Here is a 24,604-nt window from a genome sequence, read left to right on the forward strand (position 1 = left end):
AAGGAACAATGAACGGGATAAATAATAGGTGCTAAACATAAAATAGTTACAGTTACAATAAAACAGGGATGAGTAAAACTGGGAGCAAGAGGAAAATGAAAGGAAGTTTAACATAGTATATTAACCGAAATATGACAGGGTGCATTACAAGAATTATTTGATTTACAATGAATTACTTGCTGCATATCCGCTGAGAAAGTTACTTAGCTATGCAGTATAGGAGCGATCTGGATGTAGTTTTCTCAAGGAAACCAATTCATCTGATAAACTTTGATACAGCAAAAGGGACAAGTTTCAAAAGCACCCATGTTGTTGGAAAGCCTGCAAGCACTTATACCCCTGGACTTTACATCCGTTCTCAAAAGGGAAAGTAAGCGCCTATTTTTGCCCTGGTACTAAGAGGCTGTAGAGATTTGCACCTGTTTTTTTTCTTCTGCGGGATCTTTTTCCCTTAAAAAAAAAAAAAAACCATGCATGCAGATTTGAAGAGGTAATCTATGCACCTTATTCCCCACCCCGAGCCTGCCTGCTTCTTACCCCATCAGAAGTGAATGCATTGTTGATCACTGCATGTACTTTTAGCCAGCAAATGCTTTTCAGATACTAATTTTACCCAGGGTAATTGGAATTTACCTGAGTAAATAGCTTCTGGATATTGTCCCCTAAAAGTTATAGCAGTGCTGTGCTGCAAATGCAAAAAACCTCAACTACCACTGAGCAGACCTTAATAAGTTAATACCCTACCCTCTCATTTTTTGAAAGATGATTTTTCCGCTTCACTGTGTGCATCCTGAATGTCCTAGGTACTGCCCTTCTCTGCAGGGCAAGGCATAAAGAGGGCGAACACAGCAGCAACCTCTAAGGCAGCTTCATTCAACCCAACATTCAGTTCTCTGACCTCTTTTGATGTATCGGCTCCCATCTTAATGAGGCCCCCTTGTTTCCATGTAAATGCGCTCCAGCCGGCCTCACTGAAGATCCAGTCCCGTCTCCCACTACAGCTTCCCTCTGCGCCATCTCAATTGGATTTTAGGAATAATTGGAAAGCGGTCTCGACGTGAGCTCTCATCACCGGCTCAAGCATTGTGTTCTCCACGGCTGATGACATGCACCCCGGTGGCACTGGGGGGGGGGGGGTCACATCCTAAATTGCCACAAAGTCCAGCAGATTATAACACTCTTGTCATTAATGCTTGAGCTAAGCTTGGCTGGCAAAATGGCGCTCGTTCTATAACCTGTTTCACTCAGTGCCATGCTCCTGGAGCACAGCTTCTGTTACGGCCACTTAACAAATCTGTCTTAGTCTGCAAAGCAAAGTAAATATTTTTTTGGCACGCTCTGCTTCCTTCCTATTATCCAGCAGGTTTCCAACAGAGCACCTGTTAGGTTGGAGTTGCTTTCTGATAGAGCCCTATCAGTGTTAGAGCACAATGGGATATTTACAACAGCAAATCACAACTTCTGTTTAATAGAGGTTTCATTCCCTGCAAAACATTTTATTCCCACAGTGCAGTGCTTCTGTTTAAGAATCACCAGTTATCATACAAAATACTTGTTGATCCCATTCTTTAATTTCCCAAGACATAGCATGTAAAAAAAAAAAACCCCCAAACAATTCTTATTTTTAGTATTAACATAAAAAAAATTCTTATTTTTAGTATTAACAGGAAAATCACAGAATATCTAACTCCATAGGCACATTACAGCAGGCTGCCTTTGGTAAGACAGCAGTGGTGTCGTTCGCAATAGGTTATAAAGTGTACAGTGAACGACTTGGGAGCAGACTTAGAATAAATCCTAATTCTTTGTACTCCATTTCTCCCTTTTTCGGTCAACCGCAGAAGCCACCTCCCCTCCCTCTTTGGGCTCGTGCGTTTGACCACCGGGGCCACACAGGAGACCGGAACGGAGTCCCTGAGCCGGCCCTAGCTGGGTCTCGCTTTCCTAGACCTTCTAGGAGGGAGCAGGGCCGGATTTAAGATTGCAGGCACTCGGGAGGGAGGCCCGGGGGGGTGGTCCCCCATCAAAGACTGGGGAGCCGAGGAGAGGGGTTCTAGTTTTTTTTAGGCACCTGCAACATTTGCCACCCTAGGCACATGCCTGTGTTGCCTTTCCCTAAAACCAGCCCTGCTAGTGAGTGGTGTTTTGTGTTTTTTGTATTGCCTCATGGTTAGGATTGCATAAATCGAACAATAATCAGAGCTTTTGTATTTTATATTCTGGAACTTAGAAATGGGCCAAAAAAAAATCTTCAGTTACAAAATCCCACTTTCCCTTAGAATGGGTTTATTGGAGTGTGATCAGAGTTTTTCTCGCTCCCACTTTCTTCCCTTCTTACCTGCTTTCTAACTCTTCCTTCTTCACTTTCAAGGGCTTTACTTATTTATACCCTCATTTTACTAGATCACTTTAATCCAGTCAAAATCACCAATACTAAATCTCCTCATGTCCAGTTTTAAATTATGTTAATTTTCCATCCCATAAGCAGAAAAAGCAGTCAGCTGTAGGGTAGAAGAAGACGGGTAGAGATGGAATCCATTCCGCTCTGGCACTTTGGTGAGATGTGTTGCGGGATCCAAAATATTTATGGGGCACGGGAGTTTGGCTTAAGATCTGCCCAAGATTCCCTAATCATTTCATGGTATACCGCTCTTTGGGCAGGAGGCGCTGCTGTATTTGAATCGACACTGAACCACTTTGAGTGCCTTGTGTTTTTACACATCATCAGACAGTGGCAGGTTTTCGGCCTGAAGTCGGGATTTGGCTCTTACAGCGTATAAAGGTTTTCCTCTACTCCTCTTCCTGTCGGCATCTCATTGAGGAGGTTCTCGGGGAGTTCAAGTGAGTCCAAACTGCGAAAGGATGTGAAACAACATCGGCGTCACATGAAAATTTTCCAGCCACGGAGAGAAGTCTGTGTGCACAGTTTTCATGCTATTGTTAGGGATTCATTTTCAAAACTTCTCACCCAAAGGCAAAGTTTGTGTGTATGTTCTCCCTACGTGCTTTGTCCCTTACTTCCTCATTTTCAAAGAGAGAGGAAACACACACCTTTCCCTTTGAAAATTGTCCATGGGTACCCACAGACTTTGAACCTGCCTTTTGTGTGGATGAATTTTCAAATGGAAAATAACCAGGCATGCAATTGAAAGTACAATCTATGAGCATTACTTTCCTTCCCCGACCTCAGTGGAGGACCAGCACCATGGAAACCCACCCATGCTTTTAGGTAGATTAAGGGAAGGCAATTCGGAGATAATTTATAATTTTTCACTGGCTGCAGTACCCATCCCATGGCTGGTGCCCCCTCACCTCCATGCAGGCTCCAGGCCTGATAAGCTGCACTGCCGGCGCTAGCATCCAATGTGAGTGTGCCCCTTCTTAGGTGCGTGCACACTTCCCCCCCCCCCCCCCCCCCCCGATTTAAAGGGTCACCAGTGGGAAATCACCACAGGCGCATCTGGAGGACATCGCAGCCCCACCATATTTAAAGGTCAGCTTCGCTCCAAGCCAATGCCTAGGCAACAGGTCTTCCTGTGATTCTTCGTTGGTTCTAGTTGCTGTGTTCCTGCCTCTCTGCCTTGCCATGTTCTGTGGTCCCTGTCCTGCCTTGCTGTATCTCTGTGTTCCCTGCCTGTCCTAGCTGTGTCTGTTCCCTGCCCTCTCTCTCCAATTCCTGCCTCCTGCTCCATTGCTCTTCACCTTGCCCAGCCTTCTTCTCCTTCCTCCTGCAGACTGTCTCTTCTGTTCTAGACCATTGCTTGGGGCCTTGCCTCTGCTACCTAATGGCTGTCCTGACCATTGCCTGGACTTTGTCGCTGCTACGATTGTCTGCTTCTACCTCGGCCTGCTCTCGAAGTTCTGCTGGCCCCCAGAACCCAAGGGGGTCAACCTGTAGGGAAGGTGGTTTGTACAGGTGAAAACTCTGGTCTTCCTGGCCGATGTCTGACATGGCTCCAAGTCTCAGGCTGTTACAACTCAGCAGCGACCTTGGGCTCACTCTCCCCTATTCATGACACAGGTCAATTTACTCTGATGAAGGGCTTTGAAAATTGCTGTCTTCTCTCTCTGTAGATATAATTTGCTGCATTTGTGGGTTGGTAACTGTAATGCTCCAAAACCCCATATTTTTGTTGATTTTTCTTGACATTTACTGACTTTGTTTCCTTAGCGTCTACTCTCAGTAAATCACCAAAGAAATCACAAGTTAACAATCTTAACATGGGACGTGGGTAAAACTGTGTTAGCACATGTAAAATGCTGATGACATTTAGTTTTTCTTACCTCTATGATCTTCATGGACCACTACTACTCAATATGCTTCCCTCTGTCTTTCAATTATTATAAGCTGGTTGTCTCACAACCGCCTCGCCTTTAAATCTAAACAAGACTGAGATTATCTTCTTGGGCCACTACATTAAATATGATATTGCTGACTCCTTTGTGTTTGATAATCAGACGCTCTCCATTTCAAAGAATGTCCATAACTCAGGTGTAACACTCCATTCCCAACTATCAATGAAACCTCACATCTCTTCTACTGTCCAGAGTTCATTTGCTAAACTGAAGCTTCTGTGACATCTGAAGCCTTTTTTTAAACCACAATCGCTTCAGAACTGTGCTCCAGTTCTTTATTTTCTCTTCCCCTGACCATTGTAACTCTCTCTGTACACCGGCCTTCCTCAAAACTCAATTCGTGCTCTCCAGATAACACAAATTACGGCTGCAAGACTCCTTACTGGTACAAATATACGTTGCACTTTTCACCACTGAGAAAAAACACCCCGTTTTTGGTGGCGAGGGAGGTTGGGGAGTGAAAGTATGCACAGAAATGCCTTCCCCCCCTCCATCATTCCCATCATTGTTGACAGACCTTTACACTAGCAGTAGTAGTTCCTTTCTTTAATTAAGATTTCTTGACATGACTTAACCTAGTCCTAGTACTTACACTGTGGGAACAGTACACATTTCTGTTATAATAGGGTCAGATATATTAATGGGTTTCTCCAATGTTATGTCTATGGGGAAAATGCATAGTGCACCTGACCCATGGATTAGAACCTGAACAACCAATCAGAAAAGTACAAAATGCATTTACCTTCTAACTTTGTCCAAGTGATATTTCTTTAGAATTTTGCCTATAAGTAAGTATAGGTGGTGATTAATGACTGAGAGATAAAGAGGCAAAAACAGTGAAATTCTACTAAACAACGCTGAGCAGGAATATGCAATTTTAAGAGAGCAATAATGAATCCCCCATGGGAAAACTTGCAGGCCTGCAAGCTAATTTGTAAAGGCTAAACTCCCCTATAGAGTTTTTTTTTTCTTGTGTAAATTCAGGCCGGCTCTCACACCACAGGGGCTAAGTGTGCACACAATGAAGCAGGTGCAAGCTACGAGCCTGAAAGTACGTACAGGGATTTCCAAGATGAAATCCCCCTTGTGCTTTCCTGCTCCAGCCTTCAACCCCACCCCTAGCACCGCCAGCATTTGCACTTTTAGCTGTGCTCACAGAATTGAGGGGGGAGGGGGGAACAACAATTTTTAAACCCAGTTTTTATGTGGGTAAAAACCCGTGTACCTGCATAAAAAATGCCCCCTATAACAGTCAGTGATTAGAAATGTGAAAAGTGAAATGCTGGCTAGTGAACGTGTGTGATCAATGTAACAGTGTTAGTGACGTGTATCTGCAGTCTAACAAAGAAAGATCCCCGGGCTATTATCGACTCACACAATTTGGTCAAGCAACTCGGTGGCTGGCACTTACTTTTAGGAGCCGAGCAGGCAGAGCATGATAGGGAAATCCAGAAGTATTTATGACAAACACTCGGGCAGTGTGCACTAACAAAATTATCGCCTGCTGCTTCTTTCTATGCATACAGATCATTTTGTCATTTTACAGTAATCGATTTAACAGTAAAGGACTAAAGGGTTCGTACAAAATAATTCTATCGAGGCTTTCCGCCTCCCTCATTCTCCTTTGCGGTACTAGAAGTACACAGAGAGAGAACTAATCTAGCACAGGTAAAGTTTCTGACTGATAGCTAGAGAAAACTAGACCAGGGAAATTTCCTGTGTGGAAATCCTCATTTGAAAATCGATTCACGGTCTCTGCGCGTGGAAGCAGATGCAGAACACGATTTCGCGCTGGCTTTGGTGTGCACAGCAAGCAGGCGTGGGGAGGGGGAGGGCAGGAAAAGGATTTCTGCGCACGCTTTAGATTTTCAAAAGCACGCATGCGGACCCACAGGCACGAAGTCACAGCAGCTGTCCTGCGCCTTTGGTGCACCTGCGCTGCGCCGGTTTCCGCCCGCGCCCACGAGTTTTCAGAGTGGGTTAATTGATGTAGATCTGCTTTGAAAAGAAGGGCTACTGAAAATGACCCTCTGAATTGCTTATCCGTAAAGGGTAGCTGGCTCGATTGTGTCAAATGATTTCCCCTGATTGGTATAATATCAACTATCCATGAACGCCGGGAGAATGTGGCCCAATGTTTGTCTGCATTGTCAAATTTCACTGTATTTGACAGGCAGGGGTTTAGAAATCTGTTGTTGTTCTCTGTTGTCCTCACTGGGAACGGTGCTATAGAATTCATCTCTTCTCCCTGCCAGTTCCCCCCCCTCTCCCCCGATATGTTAGCAGAGGAACTCTTACCTTTTACTATGAATGCCAGCAGCAGACCGAGAAAGCAAAACAGGAGAGTGGTGCAGACGATGGTTATCAGCATAGGGTCTGAAACGGCAGGTGCTGCGTTCTACAGGAAATTGAGAAACCGCTTGTTTGTGGTAAGCTACAGCGATATGAAATCTTCATTATCTCAGTTCTGAATTTCCCCTGCACTCCTGAATTTTTTTAAAAATCCTTTATATGCTGCACATTGAGCTTTGGCCAAGGTGCATTCTAAACAGGACCCACAAATAAATAACACTTTTTAGCATCTTTCCAAAACTGAACATTAGGTAATCCTCCTTGGGCTACCTTTTTAGGGAAAGGCAGAATGGCAAATGCTTAGAAGGAAATATATAATATCTTCTTGTCTCCTCCTTATATATTTTCCTATTATTATCCCTTTGTTTTATAATTTTCTAAGGCTTTTATCCTGGTTAGTTCATCTTTCCCCCCTCTAGTCTCTTGCCCCTTTCTCTGCTCACTTAGAACGCACTGTTCCACTTCATCACCAGTGATGAGGCCACTGGTGACTTGATGCATTAGTGCAGGATTATGGCTCAGTTCTCAAATGTGATCTGGCTACAAGCCATAGCTGTAGAAAGAACCACAGTTCTGACTTGGAGCAACCCAGTAACTAAGTGGCAATGCTGCATACCGACATGAGCAGAACCTGCATTTGATTCCTCGGTCAGGTCTTTGACTGGAGATGCAGAAGACCTGACTCAGGGGAGAAGGGAGTCCCATTTATCCTGCACCGGGACACCAAGTGGCCGGATTTAGAGCCCATAATTGCAGAGTGCTGGAAGGAGCCCTGTTGCATGGTCCCTGTCCAAGAATTGTTGGTGATGACTGGGGTGAGGGAAAGGAAGGGAGTATATAAAATAGAAGAAATAAATTATCAGGTAGATGCAAATGAAGGTTGCTGGGCCATTCATGGGCCAGAAGCCCAAGAAAGGAGGAAACTAAGTCCAAAGCCCCTTCCTCTCTCTCTCTCTCTCCCCCCCCCTAAAAAAAACACTGTGTTATCTTTTGTTAGTATTTAAGTATTTATTTCCTTAGATTTGATATTCTGTTTTCTCATGTAAACCACATATAGCAAGTACAATATCACTTAATTGCAGTACAGGGGTTTGTAAAGTCCAAGCTGTCATCTTGCTCATGACCTCAATGACCACCATTGAGACTTGTCTGTTGACATTGCAGAGAAAGGAAAACTTAAACTTCTATAATCCATCTTCACTAAGTAGTACAAAAGAGCAAACCATGAGGAGTTTAACCAGTAAGCAGAAGAATCCTGCCGTCACGAGGACAGACCTACGTGTAAAATGTCACCCAACAATGTCTTCCAGCAATCTCGTGGCTTCTGGTTCAGGTAATCCTGAAACATCGTATTTCTCACCTGTTCATGCATTGATAGATTTTCTGTTTTCTCGATGGATGATTTTGGATTTTGTGTTATCACAGTCGGGATTTCTGATGGAAAACCTATCACAAGAACAAAAAATATAATTGCGATGGAGAAGGTACAGAGAAGGGCTACCAAAATGATAAGGGGAATGGAACAACTCCCCTATGAGGAAAGACTAAAGAGGTTAGGACTTTTCAGCTTGGAGAAGAGACAACTGAGGGGGGATATGATAGAGGTGTTTAAAATCATGAGAGGTCTAGAACGGGTAGATGTGAATCGGTTATTTACTCTTTCGGATAGTAGAAAGACTAGGGGACACTCCATGAAGTTAGCATGGGGCACATTTAAAACTAATCGGAGAAAGTTCTTTTTTACTCAACGCACAATTAAACTCTGGAATTTGTTGCCAGAGAATGTGGTTCGTGCAGTTAGTATAGCTGTGTTTAAAAAAGGATTGGATAAGTTCTTGGAGGAGAAGTCCATTACCTGCTATTAAGTTCACTTAGAGAATAGCCACTGCCATTAGCAATGGTTACATGGAATAGACTTAGTTTTTGGGTACTTGCCAGGTTCTTATGGCCTGGATTGGCCACTGTTGGAAACAGGATGCTGGGCTTGATGGACCCTTGGTCTGACCCAGTATGGCATTTTCTTATGTTCTTATGAGAGGCTACCTTAGCACCACCGGGCATCACAGTCAGGCAGCTCCATTCTCCATTCTTGGGGGGGGGGGGGGGAAATCTACTCTCGTCTCATGAGCTATTTCCCATGCAAGAAGAAGATGTTGAGAGCTTTATTTTCCTTTTATGAGGATGCTAAAAAATGTTTTTTAAAAGATTGTGCGGAAATGAAAGAATAAAGACGTTTAAGAAGAAGAACATGATGGCTGAGATGAGTAAAGTTGTGATCAAGGCTGTAAAATATCGTCTAGTCATTTATCTCTTTAATTTCTATGCCAGCTAGAGGCTCCAGGTGGGCTATTGTTATTGTCGTCATGATTTGTATAGCACATACCAGATGCACACGGTGCTTTTCAGACTCTCATGGACAGTCCCTGCTACTTGGAGCTTACAATCTAGTGAACGCAATTAGACAAGATGCATAACATCAAAGAAAGAAATGGCTTAGAGTTAAGATAGCAAGACCATGGCAAAGAAGAATTAAAGTAGGTATTATGGATGAGATTAAGTGAGGAAAGGGTAAGTTGAGTAAAGCTGTGAGGAATTAGGCATCTTAAGATTCTGTTTAAGAACAGCCAAAGGGTATATCAGAGGTTAATAGGAGGAAATTCATTTAAATTAGTAAGTAAAAGAGCAAGAAATTAAATATTTGCTCCTCCCCCCAAACTAATCTAGAGTTGAAAAACTAAAGAGAGAATGGACAAGGGGAAGATAGGGAGGGAATAAGGCAGGTCCAAAAATTGGCATTCATAAGCAGCTTTTACCTTCTCTGCAACACAATAGAGTTTAGCCTCAACTATTAATAGCAAGAGCCAAAAATAACTGTACCAAGCTAGCACATCCTCTAATCCCTGAAAACCTTTTCTGTTCGGTAGAAAGCAGCAGCTTCTGGGTCAGGTATATTCTCAATGCCCAGAGAGGGATATGCTGAGAAGGCATTCATAAATTATACAGGCAGGTCTTCATTTTTCAAAAGTCTGCCTCCCCCTCACCGGGCCACTGAAATTTTGATCAATCAAGTCCCATCATTTGGGCTTGTGGTGTTGAAAGAGTTAAAAAGAATGATGAAAGGGGGACATAATGAACGACACAAAGCTGAAGTTCATGCAGACGCTTTTACGTTTCTGAATTATAATCACGCAGCCAAAGATGCCCTGCAATCTGATTGGTTTCCTTTTTTGTATGTTATTTGAGCAAATAGGGCCTCACAGAGCATATGTTGCTGCTGGTTATCAGCACACCTGGGGTGTGTTATCTTTACCCACCTGAGAAGAGCTGACAGCTGACAGGCAACACACATTCTGGAAGGCCTTGGTGTGCATTAATTAAAAAATGATTTTCCTAAAGTCATTTTAAAGTAGATGGATCTAAGTCATATCCTAATGGTGAACTTTCAGTAATGGATGAAAAATCTGACAGCTGGTATAAAGTGTAATTCCCATCATTATCACAAATTAATCTGAAAGTAGCTCTGAATACTTTCATACCTGTAGTGAGGGCATCTGTTGCAGGGGATGTAAAGTTATTCTCCATAACTGTAGTAACTGTTTCGGTTGCAGCAGAAAATAGATTTGCTGTTCCTGTTTCCGTGGACATCTGAACAGGCAAGGTCGTAAGTGTAGCTTCAGTCACAGCTCTGGTGGTTGGAGGGGTAGAAGGTGCTACAAGAGCAACATAAAAAGATTAAAAATTCTAAAAAGCTGCACTCTGCAATAGTTGGTTCTAAACCGTGGTCCTCGAGAACAGCCCCCCCCCCCCCCCCCCCCCCCGGCCAGTCTGGTTGTCAAGACGCCTATCTACAGTGAAAACAGATGCCATATAATACTTTCATAGCATGGAGGAAGGGCATGTGGTCAGCATCCCACAATGCAACTCAACAAGAGTGCTTGGCCTGAAGTTGTCCCAGGCCTGAACTATGGCTCTCCGGGTAATATTGCACACTGCAGAAGAGCAGAGCTAAACCTGAGTGGTCAGTGTGTAGAATAAATGTCTACGGTTTGCTGGGATATCCTGAACTTGGAAAAGAATGATAATTTGGCTCCTTTTAGGAAGGTAGTAGCACCTAGGTATTCAATGAGCTATCTACACATCAAAAGGGACAGGCCTTAGTAAACAGGCAGATGTATATATTCTTTTTGCTGTTGTGCCTTGCTAAGAGTACGTTTATATTATTGAGTAATAAACCTAAATGACACTTTTTTAAAAATTAGCTAACTGTTTTGTAAAAGAAACAATGAGAGAAGGGGACAAGATACATCCACATAGGCACACACTCTCTGCTAGGATCATTCCATATATACAGCTTCTGTAAGACAGACACTCAGACATCTGCAATGTCTATGTCTATACAAAGCTAATTTTTAGATTCTATTCAACTATTCCCACTGCCTCTTGAAATGGACTTAACAAGAGAGCCCTGAGAGAGAATTATGAAGATCTCCAGGGATCCAGAGGGGCATTTCCTGACAGAAGTTGGGTGCTCGTCCTATTATATCAAGAGCCACTTCTGACACTCTCATGCTTTAATGATTATAGGGTGAATATAAGAAGGGTACCACTCGGGTACCTCCTGAAGGTAGACAGGTCTGAAGCATTGCACACTGTAGTGTCTTCTTAGATCCAGTGCCACCTTAACTTTATATCACATATCTAACCTGAAAGTTGCTCTGAACATTCCCATACCTTCAGTTAGGGTATCTGTGGCAGTGGACATAAAGTTATTTTCCATAATTGCAGTAACTGTTTCTTTTGCAGTAGAAAACAAATCTGTTATTACTTCTTCCGTGCATGTCTGAACAGGCAAGGTAGTAAATGTAGCTTCAGTCATAGTTGTAGTTATTGGAATGGCAGTTGTAGTTGTTGGAGTGGTAGCTCTAGTCGTGGTTGGTGGGGTTGTAGGTACTAACAGAGGAACATAAAAAAAAAAAGATTTAAAAATCTCAAAGCAGCATGATTGCCCCATGTCAGCAAATATATAGCAGAACCAGAAAAGGTACAGAGAAGGAGAGCAAAATGATAAAGAGTAGGACTAAACAGGCTAAAAACTCTTCAGCTTGGAGAAGAGATGACTGAGAAGAGATATGATAAAAGTTTATGAACCATGGCTGGTGTGAGACAAATAGGGAATATTTATTTACCCTTTTAAATAATACTAGGATTAAGAGACATACCATGAAACTAACTGGTCGCAGATGTAAAATAAATTTAAGAAAGTATTTTTTCAGTCATCGCACAATTAAGCTGCGAAATTTGCTCCCAGGGACTGTGGTGAAGGCCAAAAGTGTAGCTCTGGTTAAAAGAGGTTTGGACAGATTTCTAGAGGATGGGCCTATTAATGAGTATAAGCTAGGGAGTTCTGAGGAACGCTGCCTTTTGGTGCTGGAGTGAATACAAGAGAATGGATTTTCCCATTAGGATCTGTCGAGTACTTCTTTCAAGCCGCCCACTGTCAGATATAAGCTGCTGGGCTTAATGAACTAATGGTCTGATCTGGTCTGGCATTTCTTATGTTCTTATATTTTTTATTTATTTACACAAACAAATTAAATTATATCCTGAAAACCAGACTGGTAGGGTGATCTTTGAGGACCGGGTTGGGAATCAGTGCTCTAGAGAACAAGGAACACCCTTAAATGACATCTTCATTTGCCATCTGTTGGGCCATGTATCTTAATATGATACCCACCCTGGGCTATCTCCTGAAGTGACATCCCATCTTCCACCAGCTATTCTATAATCTAAACTGACATCTCTCCACCCCTCTAAATTAACTATAGCCCTAACTGGCGCATCTTTCTTGTCCAATGGATGTCTCACTGAAGGAAAAGTACATACATACTTTCTCTAGAGTTAGGATGAAATCCATAGGTATGATACCTACGGACTTTGCACTTGCACATACAGTTTTGAAAATTGCCTCCCATAGGCATGCATAGCACCCTGACCAGGGGCAAAGGACTGCTTACCTCTGTACATCTGCAGCCGAATCTGAAGTTTCAGATCGTTAAACCAACCGTGGATCTCCACTCGGCAGCAGTATGTCCCTCCATCTTTCTCATTTGCATTCTGTATTGTCAATGACACGTCTCCCTGGGGGATAGCTCCCCTTAGCTGGTACCTGCTGGATGTTTTCGAGATCACCTTCCTGCCATCTGTCTGAAGAATTTCGTCATTGCATTTAGAGTTGGGGCAGTTGCCTCGCCCCCAGCACATTGTGGTGATGTCGCTTTCGCTGCTAACTGTGTATCTGCATGGTAGCGTGACGGAGTGACCCACCCCTCCTCTCACAGTCAATGTAAACACGGTCTGCACTGTCAAATTAAAAAAATTAAAAAAAAAAAAGAGACACATTAAGACAAAACAAATAGCTACAACGCTTGAAAGGATATTTTGTATTTACTCTGAGTTGTGATGTGCAAAACTACGCTGCATTTTAAGATTTCTCAGTCTTAAATAAGGACCACTTGTGGGATGCATTTTGTCCCTTAAAGGTAAACTTTAACTGGTATAGAGCAATTGGAGCCTCTCAGAATCTTAGTTTTCATTGAGTTCTTCGTTTTCTAATCACAGAAATGGAGTTCATTAAATATCAAAGGGAAGGTCACTTCATCAATTGGCAACTACAATAATGACTGTGCAACAGTTAAATGTCACCAACAATATCTAATGCCCTCTTGGATCTTAGGACATGACCTTCCTGTGGGGAAAAATAATTGTGCAGGCTTTCAGAACGTTCTCCACATTATATCCAACAAATTAGAAAAAAGGCATTGAGGTAATTTGGTATTACTACTGCCTTGTTAAAAAGGGTGACACTCTTTTACTTTAAAAAATAAAGCATGGCCATACCTGGGATCTTGTGAGTTCTGCTCATCTGAGATGTGTGCAGATTGGTTGGGGGAAAAGGTGAGAGCTATGTGTACTCTCTCCCATGATCCTCTCCCCAGGCACAAGGCAAAAAGGCTGCAGTCCTTCAATCCCCAGAGGAATTATGATGTCCCAAAAGTGGGAGCATTCAGAGAGCTTATTTTGATTCAACTAGGGATGGATGGTGATTTAAACTGGGACAACAATTACAAGCCGTGATCATGAAGACAATCACACCACTGATGAGTCTAATAATATTGCTTATGCTCATGCAGGCCCATGCAATATCAGCTCGCCTAAAACATAGAAACATACATAGAAATGACGGCAGAAAAGGACCAAACGGTCCATCCAGTCTGCGCGGCAAGCTTATGGTAGCATCAAAGGTAGTAACAGCCGCATCAGCAAGTTTCCCCCAATCTTATTTTCCCAGACTGTACAATTCAGTGTTCTTGTTGGTTGCCATCTGAATCTGATTCCCCCCCTTTTTTTTTTCTTTTCTTCCTACCGTTTAAAGCAGAGAGCAATATTGGAGTGGTATCAACAGCATGAAGCTTATTGGTTAAGGGTAGTAACCACCACACCAGCAAGTTACCCCCATGCACTCTTTTTTTCTTCATTTCCATACTCTAGCCTTTAGGAATCCACAGTGTTTATCCCATGCCTCTTTGAAATCTTTCATCGATTTTGTCTTCACCACCTCCTCTGGAAGGGCATTCCAGGCATTCACCACCCTCTTTCTCCATGAAGAAATATTTCCTGACGTTGGTTCTGAGTCTTCCTCCCTGGAGTTTCATTTCGTGACCCCTAGTTCTACTAATTTCTTTCCAACGGAAAAAGATTGCCTGATATATCATTAATCCTTTCAGGTATCTGAAGGTCTGTATCATATCTTCCATGCACCTCCTCTCCTCCAGGGGATACATATTAAGGTCCTTCAACCTCTCCTCATAAGTCATTTAATGGAGACCTCCCACCATTTTGGTCGCCCTTCTCTGGACCGCCTCCATCCTGTGTCTCTCCCTGTTGAGATACGGTCTCCAGAACTGAACACAGTACTCCAGGTGAGGCCTCACCAAGGACCTGTACAAGAGCATTATCACCTCTTTCTTACTGGTTATTTGTCTCTCTATGCAGCCCAGCATTATTCTGGCTTTTTGCTATCACCTTGTCACATTACTTCGCCGTCTGCAGATTGCTAACCACTATCACCCCAAGATCCCTCTCTTGCTCCATGCACAGCAGCCCTTCACCACCCATCACATACATCTCTTTTGGATCACCACACCCCAGATGCATGACTCTGCATTTCTTGGCATTGAATCCTAGCTGCTATATCTTCGACCATCATTAAAGCTTCCTTAAATCATGTCTCATTCTCGCTACTCCTTCCAGTGTGTCCACTCAGCATAACCAGCGCCCGCTCTCCTAACGTGTGCCCAGCCACCTCTCCTAGGCATGCAATCCATTATTTAAATGAGGGGTCAAGCTAAAAAGGTTGCGCTAGGGATAAATTGTGCATCTCTAGCGCGTCCATGGCATTCGGTGCCCAGAAGAGGCGTGCACCAGTTAGGAAAATGGATGTTCAATTAATGGGCGTCTGTTTTCCTAACCTGACTGCCAGCAAGATTTTTTTTTCATGCTGCTTCCTGTGGTTCTTCCTACTTTGTATCATCCCGATACTAAGGAACCACAGAAAAGCAGTATTTTGGGTTTTTGGGGCTTTTTGGGGGGGGGGTCAGATGACTCGGAGCGTGTAAAGACAACACCAGCCCTGGGGTGGCATTGTTTTCCGTGTTAAAACGTGTGTATTGGGCGCGTGGTGATTTTCTGCATCGGGGGCAATAGCTAATAGCATCATTACATGCATTTACATGTGATGAGCACTATTAGCTACACACTGGTTTGGACACATGTTTTGGATGCGCTAATCCCCTTATTGCAAGGGGTGTTAGCCAGCGCATCCAAGAGCTCATTAGCCTGTGCGCTAGGCTCAGCACACGATATAGCATCAACCTGATGGTGCAGGAGAATACGGCATATTTCTGACAGATTACCCAGGCCATTCCTCCTGTCCCCCTAGTAAATAAATAGCTTGTGTACATTTTGATCACGGGTTAATGTGAATCGGATATTTACTCTTTCGGATAATAGAAAGACTATGGGGCACTCCATGAAATTAGCATGTGGCATATTTAAAACTAATCGGAGAAAGTTCTTTTTCACTGAATGCACAATTAAACTCTGGAATTTGTTGCCAGAGGATGTGGTTAGTGCAGTTTGTATAGCTGTGTTTAAAAAAGGATTGGATAAGTTCTTGGAGGAGAAGTCCATTACCTGCTATTAATTAAGTTGACTTAGATAATAACCACCGCTATTACTAGCAATGGTAAGATGGAATAGACTTAGTTTTTGGGTACTTGCCAGGTACTTGTAGCCTGGATTGGCCACTGTTGGAAACAGGATGCTGGGCTTGATGGACCCTTGGTCTGACCCAGTATGGCATGTTCTTATTACCACTTTCTGTCTTCTATGGCCATCTTTCTGAGGCAAGTCTCTGATTTATGAACGCTTTTAACATAGATAGGAGGAAAGGAATCCATTGATGAATAAGGCCTATCGTGTTCAGGAATTAAATTGGGGGGGGGAGAGGGGGAGCACACCCCAATACTGAAGAGACTTCAGTATCAGCCATTCACGTTTTGGCTTCTACAGAGGATGAGAGGCAGGGGTGGAAAATCCCCCAGGTGCCTAATGATTAGCGCCTGATGCCGGCCTGGATCTGGGTCCAAGAGGAGCTGCTGTCACTGAAATCGGCCTGGGCCCGAAAAGACCACCTACGGCTCAGGCTGCCCCACTCCCTGCCTGCACACAAAAGATGAGGCTGGAAGGGATGGAGAGGACCAAAAGAGGCTAAAGAGAGTAAAAGTGGAAAGAGGGATTGGAGGGAGGGGAATGATAGGCTGGAGAAGAGGGAAAGGCAAATGAAATAGAAAAAAACATTTAAAACAAAGGCTACCAGGAAAAACAAAATGGCTGACATGGCTCCTCCTAAAAAATTTTTAACTGGCACCCACATTTTCTAAATATTTTTCCATCCCTGGTTTACCAGGGTCTCCAATTATGTATTCTTCTTCTTTTAAATCTGGTGGGCTTGGTTTGCTTGTCCTTATCTGTTGAAGGTAGGCTTTGCCCTTCTATAGGACCAAATAAGTCAATTTCTCGACGAGCGTCACAATTCTGCACCCAAATAGCAAAGCAGAGGCCCAGACTGAAAAAGACAGCAATGAACCTGCAATCACTTAGCCTATGCTCAGGGATCCCAAAGGAAGGCTAAGGCCTCTGCTCAGTGGGGATCTGCTCTCGTTTTAAACAAAAAGGAAGCTTTTTTTTTAGATTTCCTATTTTTTGTTTCATTTTGCTTAAATCAAAAGTAAAACAAATGAAGAAATTTTGTTTATTTCTCATTTTGTTTTCAATAATTGCAAGTAGCTAGCTCCCTTCTCCCCTGACAAAAAAAAAACACAAAACCAACCTCCTGCACCGATAAATTAAAAAAAAAAAAAAAGTGTCCCCAGCCCCCGTCCTCCTCCCACTCCGGCCACATCTTAAGAACATAAGAAGTGCTGTGCTGGGTCAGACCAGTGGTCCGTCAAACCCAGCATCCCTTTCTCTGATAGTGGACGCTTCAGGTTCCTGTGGCTCATTACCAGATGTAGGGAGGCAGTGGTCCCGTGCCTGCCCAGCTAATAAATTTCCATGGACCTGTCCTCCACAATCTTACCCCATCCTGGGTCCACGATGGGCAGGAGGGGATCCCCAGTCGTTCCTCCTGCTCCACTGGTGCTGTATTCTAAAACGGTGCCAGCAGACTTGGGAACCTCCTGCCCCCTTTGAACTGTGGACCCCGCAGAAGGCACAATATTCAGGGAGGAAGGCTGAGACACACAGAGGGGCCTGGACTTGACATTTAATTTTTTTGTTTTGTGTTTTTTCCTTTGTTTTCTTTTTATTCATTCGGTTGTTTATTTTGTGTCAAACAAAACGAAATGAAAAAAAATTGTGCATATGCCTAATGGTCACCATGAGCATGACCCAAACTGGTCAGCCAGGTGACAGGATTAATAGCCGTGCAAGACTTGTGAACACAGCCCTGTATACCGAACAGGTGGTGCCAAAAGCAAAGAGAAAATGAAGATATAAAGCTTAACTTGCAGTGGCTTAAAGGCCATCATCCAATTGCAACTCATTTTCATTGCTAGATTTATCGCTTTCTTGACAAGGATGTTTAATAATACTATATATGCAGAGAGATGGATACCTGGGCAGGAAAACCTGACAAAGTAATTTGCAGCATAGCTAGGGGGGTGTCAAAGTTCTACTTTAAAAAAGAAAGTTTCAATCTAAAAATGAATGTTGGTTTTTTTTTCTAAATATGAGCTATTTCACCCGTTCTTGAATTAGCACTGTGCCCTTTCTTTGCCACATGAGGGCAAAGGATGGCTCTGTCCATCATGACCTTTCCCAGGTCCCGGTTTCCTGACACAATGTTCGGGCACCTAAAAGTCTGTCCTCCCTCAGGACCTGCACTGCTTGCAGTTTTTATTTCCCCTTTGCTTCTCTGAGCTCCTGCTCCTCCACTTTCACTTTCCATGAAACGGGGGCTTTCTGGCAGGCTTGTGCTATTCCTGGTCAGAACATGACCAGAGCAAGGGTAAGACGGGTTACCGGCCAGCCAATGCCAGGAAAAAGTAGTCAGGAACCCCCAAGAATTCACTGTATGTCTACCAGAATGCCTCTCGGACAGTTTGTGGGGAGTTCCTATAAACAGTGTTTATAACGGAATGACAGTATATTAAGAGGAATTAGAATGGTTGTACGACCCAACTCTGGTGCTCAGGGAGTGAGCTGGGTTTATTTATTGATTCGTAACCCGCTGATCACCAATTCACAGCGCCTTACTAAGGCGATCACCAGAAGAAGAATGGGCAGGGAGAGGAAACAGACACGAATGAAAAGTAGGAAAAAAACCTCATTGGGGCCGATGCAATAACATTGTGCGTAAAATACGAGCATCCAACCTGGAAACACATTTTTTTTTAACTCGCGCACATCCCCTCTCTTGGACGTTCAATGTCATACTCAAATGAGCTGATGTGCTAAAAGGGACGTGCAATGGATAAATTACGCGTCCATGGCATCGAGCGCCCAGGAGGTAAGGGAAATGGACGCTGTGCGCAGGTAAGGGAAATGGACGCTCGGTTTTCCATGCGTCCATTTTCCTAACCCACGCACAACCACGGGTTAGGAAAATGGACGCTCGTAAATTTGAGCTTTCCTTTCCCTACCTGACCGCTATCAAGAATTTTTTTTTCCATGTTGCAGCTTTCTGTGGTTCCTTCTGCTTAGTGTTGCAACAATATTAAGTAGGAGGACCCACAGAAAAGCTGTATTTTTTTTTTGCTTTTCTGAGCATGGCTTGGGGTGCCTCAAAACTTAACACCAACTCTGGGCTGATGTTAATTTTTGAGAGTTAAAATGTGCATGTTGAGTGCATATTTTTTCTTATATTGAGGGTACTAACTAATAGCCTCATCAATGTGGCAGTAAAAAAAATAAAGGAAGATACCAAAAACATGGTCAACATTTCGGAGCTGGGGACAAGATGGAGAGAGAAACACATCACAATCCAAACAAGTTGGGTGCAATGGATATGGCTACTGCTCCCTCACTTGTTCTTGGATTCTATCCACCAGATCCTGGAACCTTTACTTCATTTTATTTATTTATTTACATGGGAATATTTTTAACCCACAGGTGCAGAAATGCTTGCTCCTCGCAAGGCATATCCTAACATACAGAATTAAATATACATAAAATACACAATCATAAAATATGAACGCACCATAGAGATTCCTACCTCTCACTTCCTCTCCCCAGATCTTAGACCCCCCACTTGCACTCTCAACCCCTACTCCTCCCAATCCCTGCTCTGATCCCCCTCCTGCTCTCTCTCACTCCTCTTTCCCCATCCCAGATTCCAGATCCTCCCCATTCCTGGTCCTCTCATCTTTTCCTCACCCTATTCCTGTTCCTGGTAGACATCGTCCTCCTCCTCTCCTCATCCCTGGTCCTCACTCTCTCTCCTTCTCTTCTCCCCCTCCACAAGATCTCCTCTCCATACAGACACCAGCAAGGATGAAAACTACTTCATTTTTATAAAATAAAAGATTTAAATGTTTGCCAACGCGCAAATTTCTAATTCTTGCCACATAATCTACCCCTGAGCCTTCTGCAGGAAACTGTGGGGCTGTGCCTCAGAACTTCTGCTCCCTATTGTCCAAGCTTACGGGGGAAAGGGCTGCGGGGGGAGGGCCCTGGAGTTCCTGGGTGTGGAGGTTCTAGGCCCAGATTACATTGGGGCACAACTCTAGCCCCAGAACTGTGAGTTAACTTAACTCCCCCTCTGACCCAGGAATTAAATTTCCAAGCCTAAAAAACTCATTCTAGGCATCGGGGTACCCCAGTTTGAGACCACCAACCCAGAGACTCTGTCTGGGAACCCCTGGGTTAGTCACAGAATTGTGTTATATCTAACTACCGTTACCTATGCTTTTTAAGGTAGGCACATACAGTAGCAGATTTGTCACCAGCGTGCAGCTGTTGCCTCATGCTTCTCTGGATTTGTTTCATTTCTCCTTTCAAAAGACTTGGAGGAACAGCAGGCAGCAGAACTGCTGGCCAGGGAGGAGCTGCAAGACTTGCAGGGTGAGGGGAGGAAGCTGGGCCTGACACAAGCTGAAATGTGAGGAATTCGGAGAAGCGTGATGCGACGGTGATAAACATTTTGTAAATGCAGCTCCCACCCATCATAAAATATACGGGTCAATCTCCACACGATCACTTAGGCGCGCAAATGCTCTACCGCGAATAGATCTGAAAGTTAGCCTTGCAATGCATTATACCATGCTGACATTTGCACCTGACCCCAAAGGGAAGCTTTTTTTTTTTTCTCTTAATTGCCTGGCACGCTTTTTGGTTTTATGCACACGGCTCCTGTTTTCATGTGCACGTTTTTGAGCTAACACGACATGGGAGTTCAGAATTTGAATTTATTAAAACTCATATTCTGCACATATCTCGGCAAGCGATTTCAAGGCAGATGCCATAAAAACAATCTCAAAATTACAGCATCAAAGGTACAGAATAAAATAAAATACAAAACAGATATATACAAATGTTTTCCTGTACAGCTGTGGTTTTAGCACTCTTAGGAATGATTTATTGCAGGCACTAGATCTTAGGTCATCTGGTAGGGAGTTCCAAACTCGGGGGACCTGCTGCAGAAAATCATTTTTCCCTGGCTATGTCCAATCATGATTACAATTATTGATGGAATCTCCAGCTGATATTTCCCAGCTGATCTTTGTGTGCGCAAGCGTATGCATGTTGTTCATCCAACACTTGCCTTCCTCAAAAATTTAATTTGTGGATTAGATTCACCGTTTAGAAATTGGATTTGCCACTTAACAGGTGATCAGCGTCATGAGGCCAGCATAGGGGAAATGTGCTTGTGTGCATGTAGAGGCGCCGTGCACCTCACGTGAGAGCAATGCAGGGCCAGGGGTATGGAAACGATCCGCCGTTTTAAAGCCCGGGGGGCGGTGTGGCAGCAAGGTGAGGCAGGGAAACGGGGTCCTGAGTCCTGCCGGCCCGGAAATTCCCAATGCATTCTGTGCCTATGAGAGAGCTCTTTTTGATAAATTAAAACCTATCTCTCTTATCTACATGACCGTAAACAAGGAGGATTCCTGGAAGGAAAGCCATCTCTTTCTCTCTTGATTTACAGAATGGTTGTACTAAAGAAGGAGACACAGTAGTGAGTGGCGTATACCACACACAGTGCTGTGCAAGCTTTCATAACCCCATTCAGAACCTGTAATGTATCCCCACTGTGCACCGCAATCCTCATGTACAGCTCCCCTGGCTGTTGCAGCACTGCTCTCGTGTACTCCAGCCTGTCCCTAGAGTTACCCTTCCCTTTGCAGTTCATAGCCCCACAGTATCTACCATTACGTCTCTAACTGCAGCTACAACAAATCATTCTATTCCGCTGCTAGCCACAAACCACTTCTGTCAGTACGTCTTCAGGAGGGCTCACAGCAGTGCCAGCTTTTCCATGCAGTGGATGGGTGCATTAATTTGTAAACATCCAACGCACTAGCCAGCCTTTTATACATGCCTTAACAAGTGTCGTCGAACCAAGTTGTAGGTGGAATCTGTTTTATTGGACTAACTGTGACTGGCTTGACACTCAAAATGTGTGACCCCCAACTGTATTCTAGACGTCTGGATGGGTGCTCACCAGTTTTATTTGTTTTGTACTCAAAAAAAAAAACTACCACAAGGCAAGTTATATTCCAGCTAGTTTAAGACGGAGACAAAAATTACAGGAAAAAAAGGCATTTTCAGGAGAACAATCAGTTCCCCAATCTCCCCCTCTCGCCAGGAATGCCTCTTCTCAGTAGTTCAAGGTAAGCATACTGTCAGGCCCATACTGTAAAGTGTGCTCAGCTGAGCACACTGTTTAACCCACTGTTTGACGCGCATTTTTGATGAGTGTCCACTACCCCTTATACTGTAAGGGGTTTAGCGCGTCAAACGCGCGTCCAACCCCTGCCGAAACTAATAGCATCCATCACATGCAAATGCATGTTGATGAGGCTATTTACTCATTCGCCCGGGATACTGGAAAAAAAATGTGCAGCCAATCCGCACATTTTACGTTCAGAAATTAGCGCCTGCCCAGCAGCCAGAGAAATATAATTCTTATTGCATTTTTTGCTCAGTTAAGGTTGTTTCAGGCCAGCTTTTCATGGGATACTGAAAGTAGACCCTAAAGCAAGGAAATCAATCAGTAAATGTCCTGAAAAGTTGGCACATATATTTTTTTTTTATTATGACTGCTGCAGAGCAGAGGAGCGGCTTGAGAACAGCAGGCTGAGCACCAAGGAAACCAATGTGCAAATCCAGCTTCTTCCACTGATGCTCCTTGACCCTTGGGCAAGTCACTTTTCCCTCTACTGCCTCGGGTGCCAAATTAGAGTGTAAGCTCTTTGGGACAGGGGCCTGCCTAGTGTCGCTCCTTGAACACAGATTTGGAAAGGGAAGTAACTGAATCCAAATCCAGGGCGATCAACACACTAATGTAGCAAATTACTGTATCCGGTAAGAGATCACACAGTTATCCCACCAGGCTTCCCTCAATAAAGCTGATGCACGTGGCTCCTCGTGAATACTCTGCCCTTATACAAAACAGGAAATACTGCCTGTGCATTTTCTGCCACGGGAGTCGAGCACTTAAAAAAAGAATAACACAGAGTGTTCTGTATGATGCCGGCCTGTTTTAATTCACCTTTCTATGACCTGTTTATCTTATCTTACATAGAACTGTGCTGGTCAGTTTCGCATTCCACAACCCAGAGCTTTGTCTGCAGTTTGTGTTGTTTTGGGCAGCGCATAACCAGGGGAAAACCAGAGTTTACTGGAAAGCAGAATTAAACCCACAAGCGGTAGCAGAAGAAGAATAAAAGTCATAGCCAACACTGAACTTATCCTCACCATTGGGGCTGACACTCATCTTGGAAGACGGGTCAGAACCTAAATCCATTCCCCTTGTAGATATTGGAATTCCACTGTAATAATGCAAAATGCCTGTCAGTGAACCAGAAGGGGTGAAAATAATGACCACATGGAGCAAGAAACGAGGGTCCAAGTATGGAAGAAAAACTTAATTGGTGAGGGGGGAGGGAAAGCAGAGACCAGCACAGCAGAGAAAATCCTAGTAATGAAAACAGAATTTAAAATAGCAAACAAATTGATCTCTTCCAAAATGAAGTGAGCTTGTAGTCAGAATACCAGTCCCCCACGAGGAATGAGGAATCATTTTAATTGGTCTGCCCAGTTAAGATGTAACTCGAGGCCCATTTCAGGAGAAGCCATGCTCCACTGCTTATGGAGGGGCTCCATAAGCAGTGGAGCCCCTCTGCTACTGTATGTGCCCCACAAACTGAGTACAGCTCTGAAGTTGTCGCTGTGTGACATTTTTGAGAAGACAGGTGGAGCACGTCACCATTGCAAGTCCGCTAGGGTCCATCTGCCTACAGGATTATGAGTGGAGGAGTAGCATGGGGGTTAGAGCAGCCCCCTACAAACCAGGGAAATCAGCGTTCAAATCCCGGTGACTTCACCCTCCATTGCCTCAAGTATGAACTTAGATAGTGAGCCCTGTGGGAAGAGGGAAGCACCTGCCTGGAGTCCACTTTGAAGTGCCCAAAAAGTGGAATACAAATAATTTGCAGAGAGGGAAATAAATACAAACACAACTTTGGCGTAAGAAAAAACATTTTCAGCAGTCAGCACTCTTGATTTGTCATTATTTGTGACTCTCCAAATCAAAACAGATGGAAAGCAATACACCTGGTCTTGAGTGTAAGAATGGAACCTTTGATCCTAAAACTAATTCTTCCATACATGGTTTGTTATTGCTGTCCCGTTCTGCTTTACCAAATTCTCTGTGTAACATTTTTTTTTAATGTCGTTTTGGGATAATTTGCTAGAAAGAGAGACCCACTGCTGCAATAACGTGACAATGTTTAGAAAAGAATTTTGTCGTCAACCTGACATTTCTCTTTCTGTCTTGCTCCCCCTAATAAATACCACCAGTGTCGAGACAGAGCTGCCACTGGGGATGCCAGCTGGACTGCGAGCATAAGGTGGTCCCAGCTGGTAACAGTTTCAGAAGCAAACTAAGGTCAAGATATTCACTACCTACCCAACCCTGTTCATGAATTCCTTAATATGAAGGTGCCCCCATAGACCTGAACCCTTACCTGCGCAGAGCTGGATCCAAATCCAGAGCAGCAACGCAGAGTGAGACATGTTTGCTGGTAGGGAAAGTCAGGAATGATCCACACTGGCA

The 24,604-nt window shown here is 43.8% G+C and overlaps 1 protein-coding gene across 1 annotated transcript; it reads right to left on the reverse strand.

Annotated features, from left to right (window-relative positions):
- Window positions 1-1,450: 1,450 nt before the first annotated feature.
- LOC115079769 (T-cell immunoglobulin and mucin domain-containing protein 4-like) lies at window positions 1,451-24,604 on the reverse strand. The gene is made up of 8 exons (XM_029583611.1): window positions 24,516-24,604; window positions 12,723-13,067; window positions 11,440-11,658; window positions 10,245-10,418; window positions 8,069-8,154; window positions 6,655-6,754; window positions 5,099-5,138; window positions 1,451-2,852 (listed from the first exon to the last, which is right to left on the reverse strand). The coding sequence occupies exons 1-8, from the start codon at window positions 24,562-24,564 to the stop codon at window positions 2,768-2,770; spliced, it is 1,098 nt and encodes a 365-aa protein (XP_029439471.1). The 5' UTR covers window positions 24,565-24,604; the 3' UTR covers window positions 1,451-2,767.

The sequence above is a fragment of the Rhinatrema bivittatum genome, chromosome 18, assembly GCF_901001135.1.
Source record: "Rhinatrema bivittatum chromosome 18, aRhiBiv1.1, whole genome shotgun sequence".
In the NCBI taxonomy this organism is placed as follows: Eukaryota; Metazoa; Chordata; class Amphibia; order Gymnophiona; family Rhinatrematidae; genus Rhinatrema; species Rhinatrema bivittatum.

What these genes read in the sequence shown, in the direction of transcription:
- LOC115079769 (XM_029583611.1), bottom strand. Translation starts at nt 24,564, where the DNA reads ATGTCTCACTCTGCGTTGCTGCTCTGGATTTGGATCCAGCTCTGCGCA. An exon ending in TTGGATCCAGCTCTGCGCAG is followed by an intron (nt 13,068 to 24,515) that starts GTAAGGGTTCAG and finishes TTAATTTGACAG; the next exon opens with TGCAGACCGTGTTTACATTG. An exon ending in CACTTGGACAAAGTTAGAAG is followed by an intron (nt 2,853 to 5,098) that starts GTAAATGCATTT and finishes ATCCTTTCGCAG; the next exon opens with TTTGGACTCACTTGAACTCC.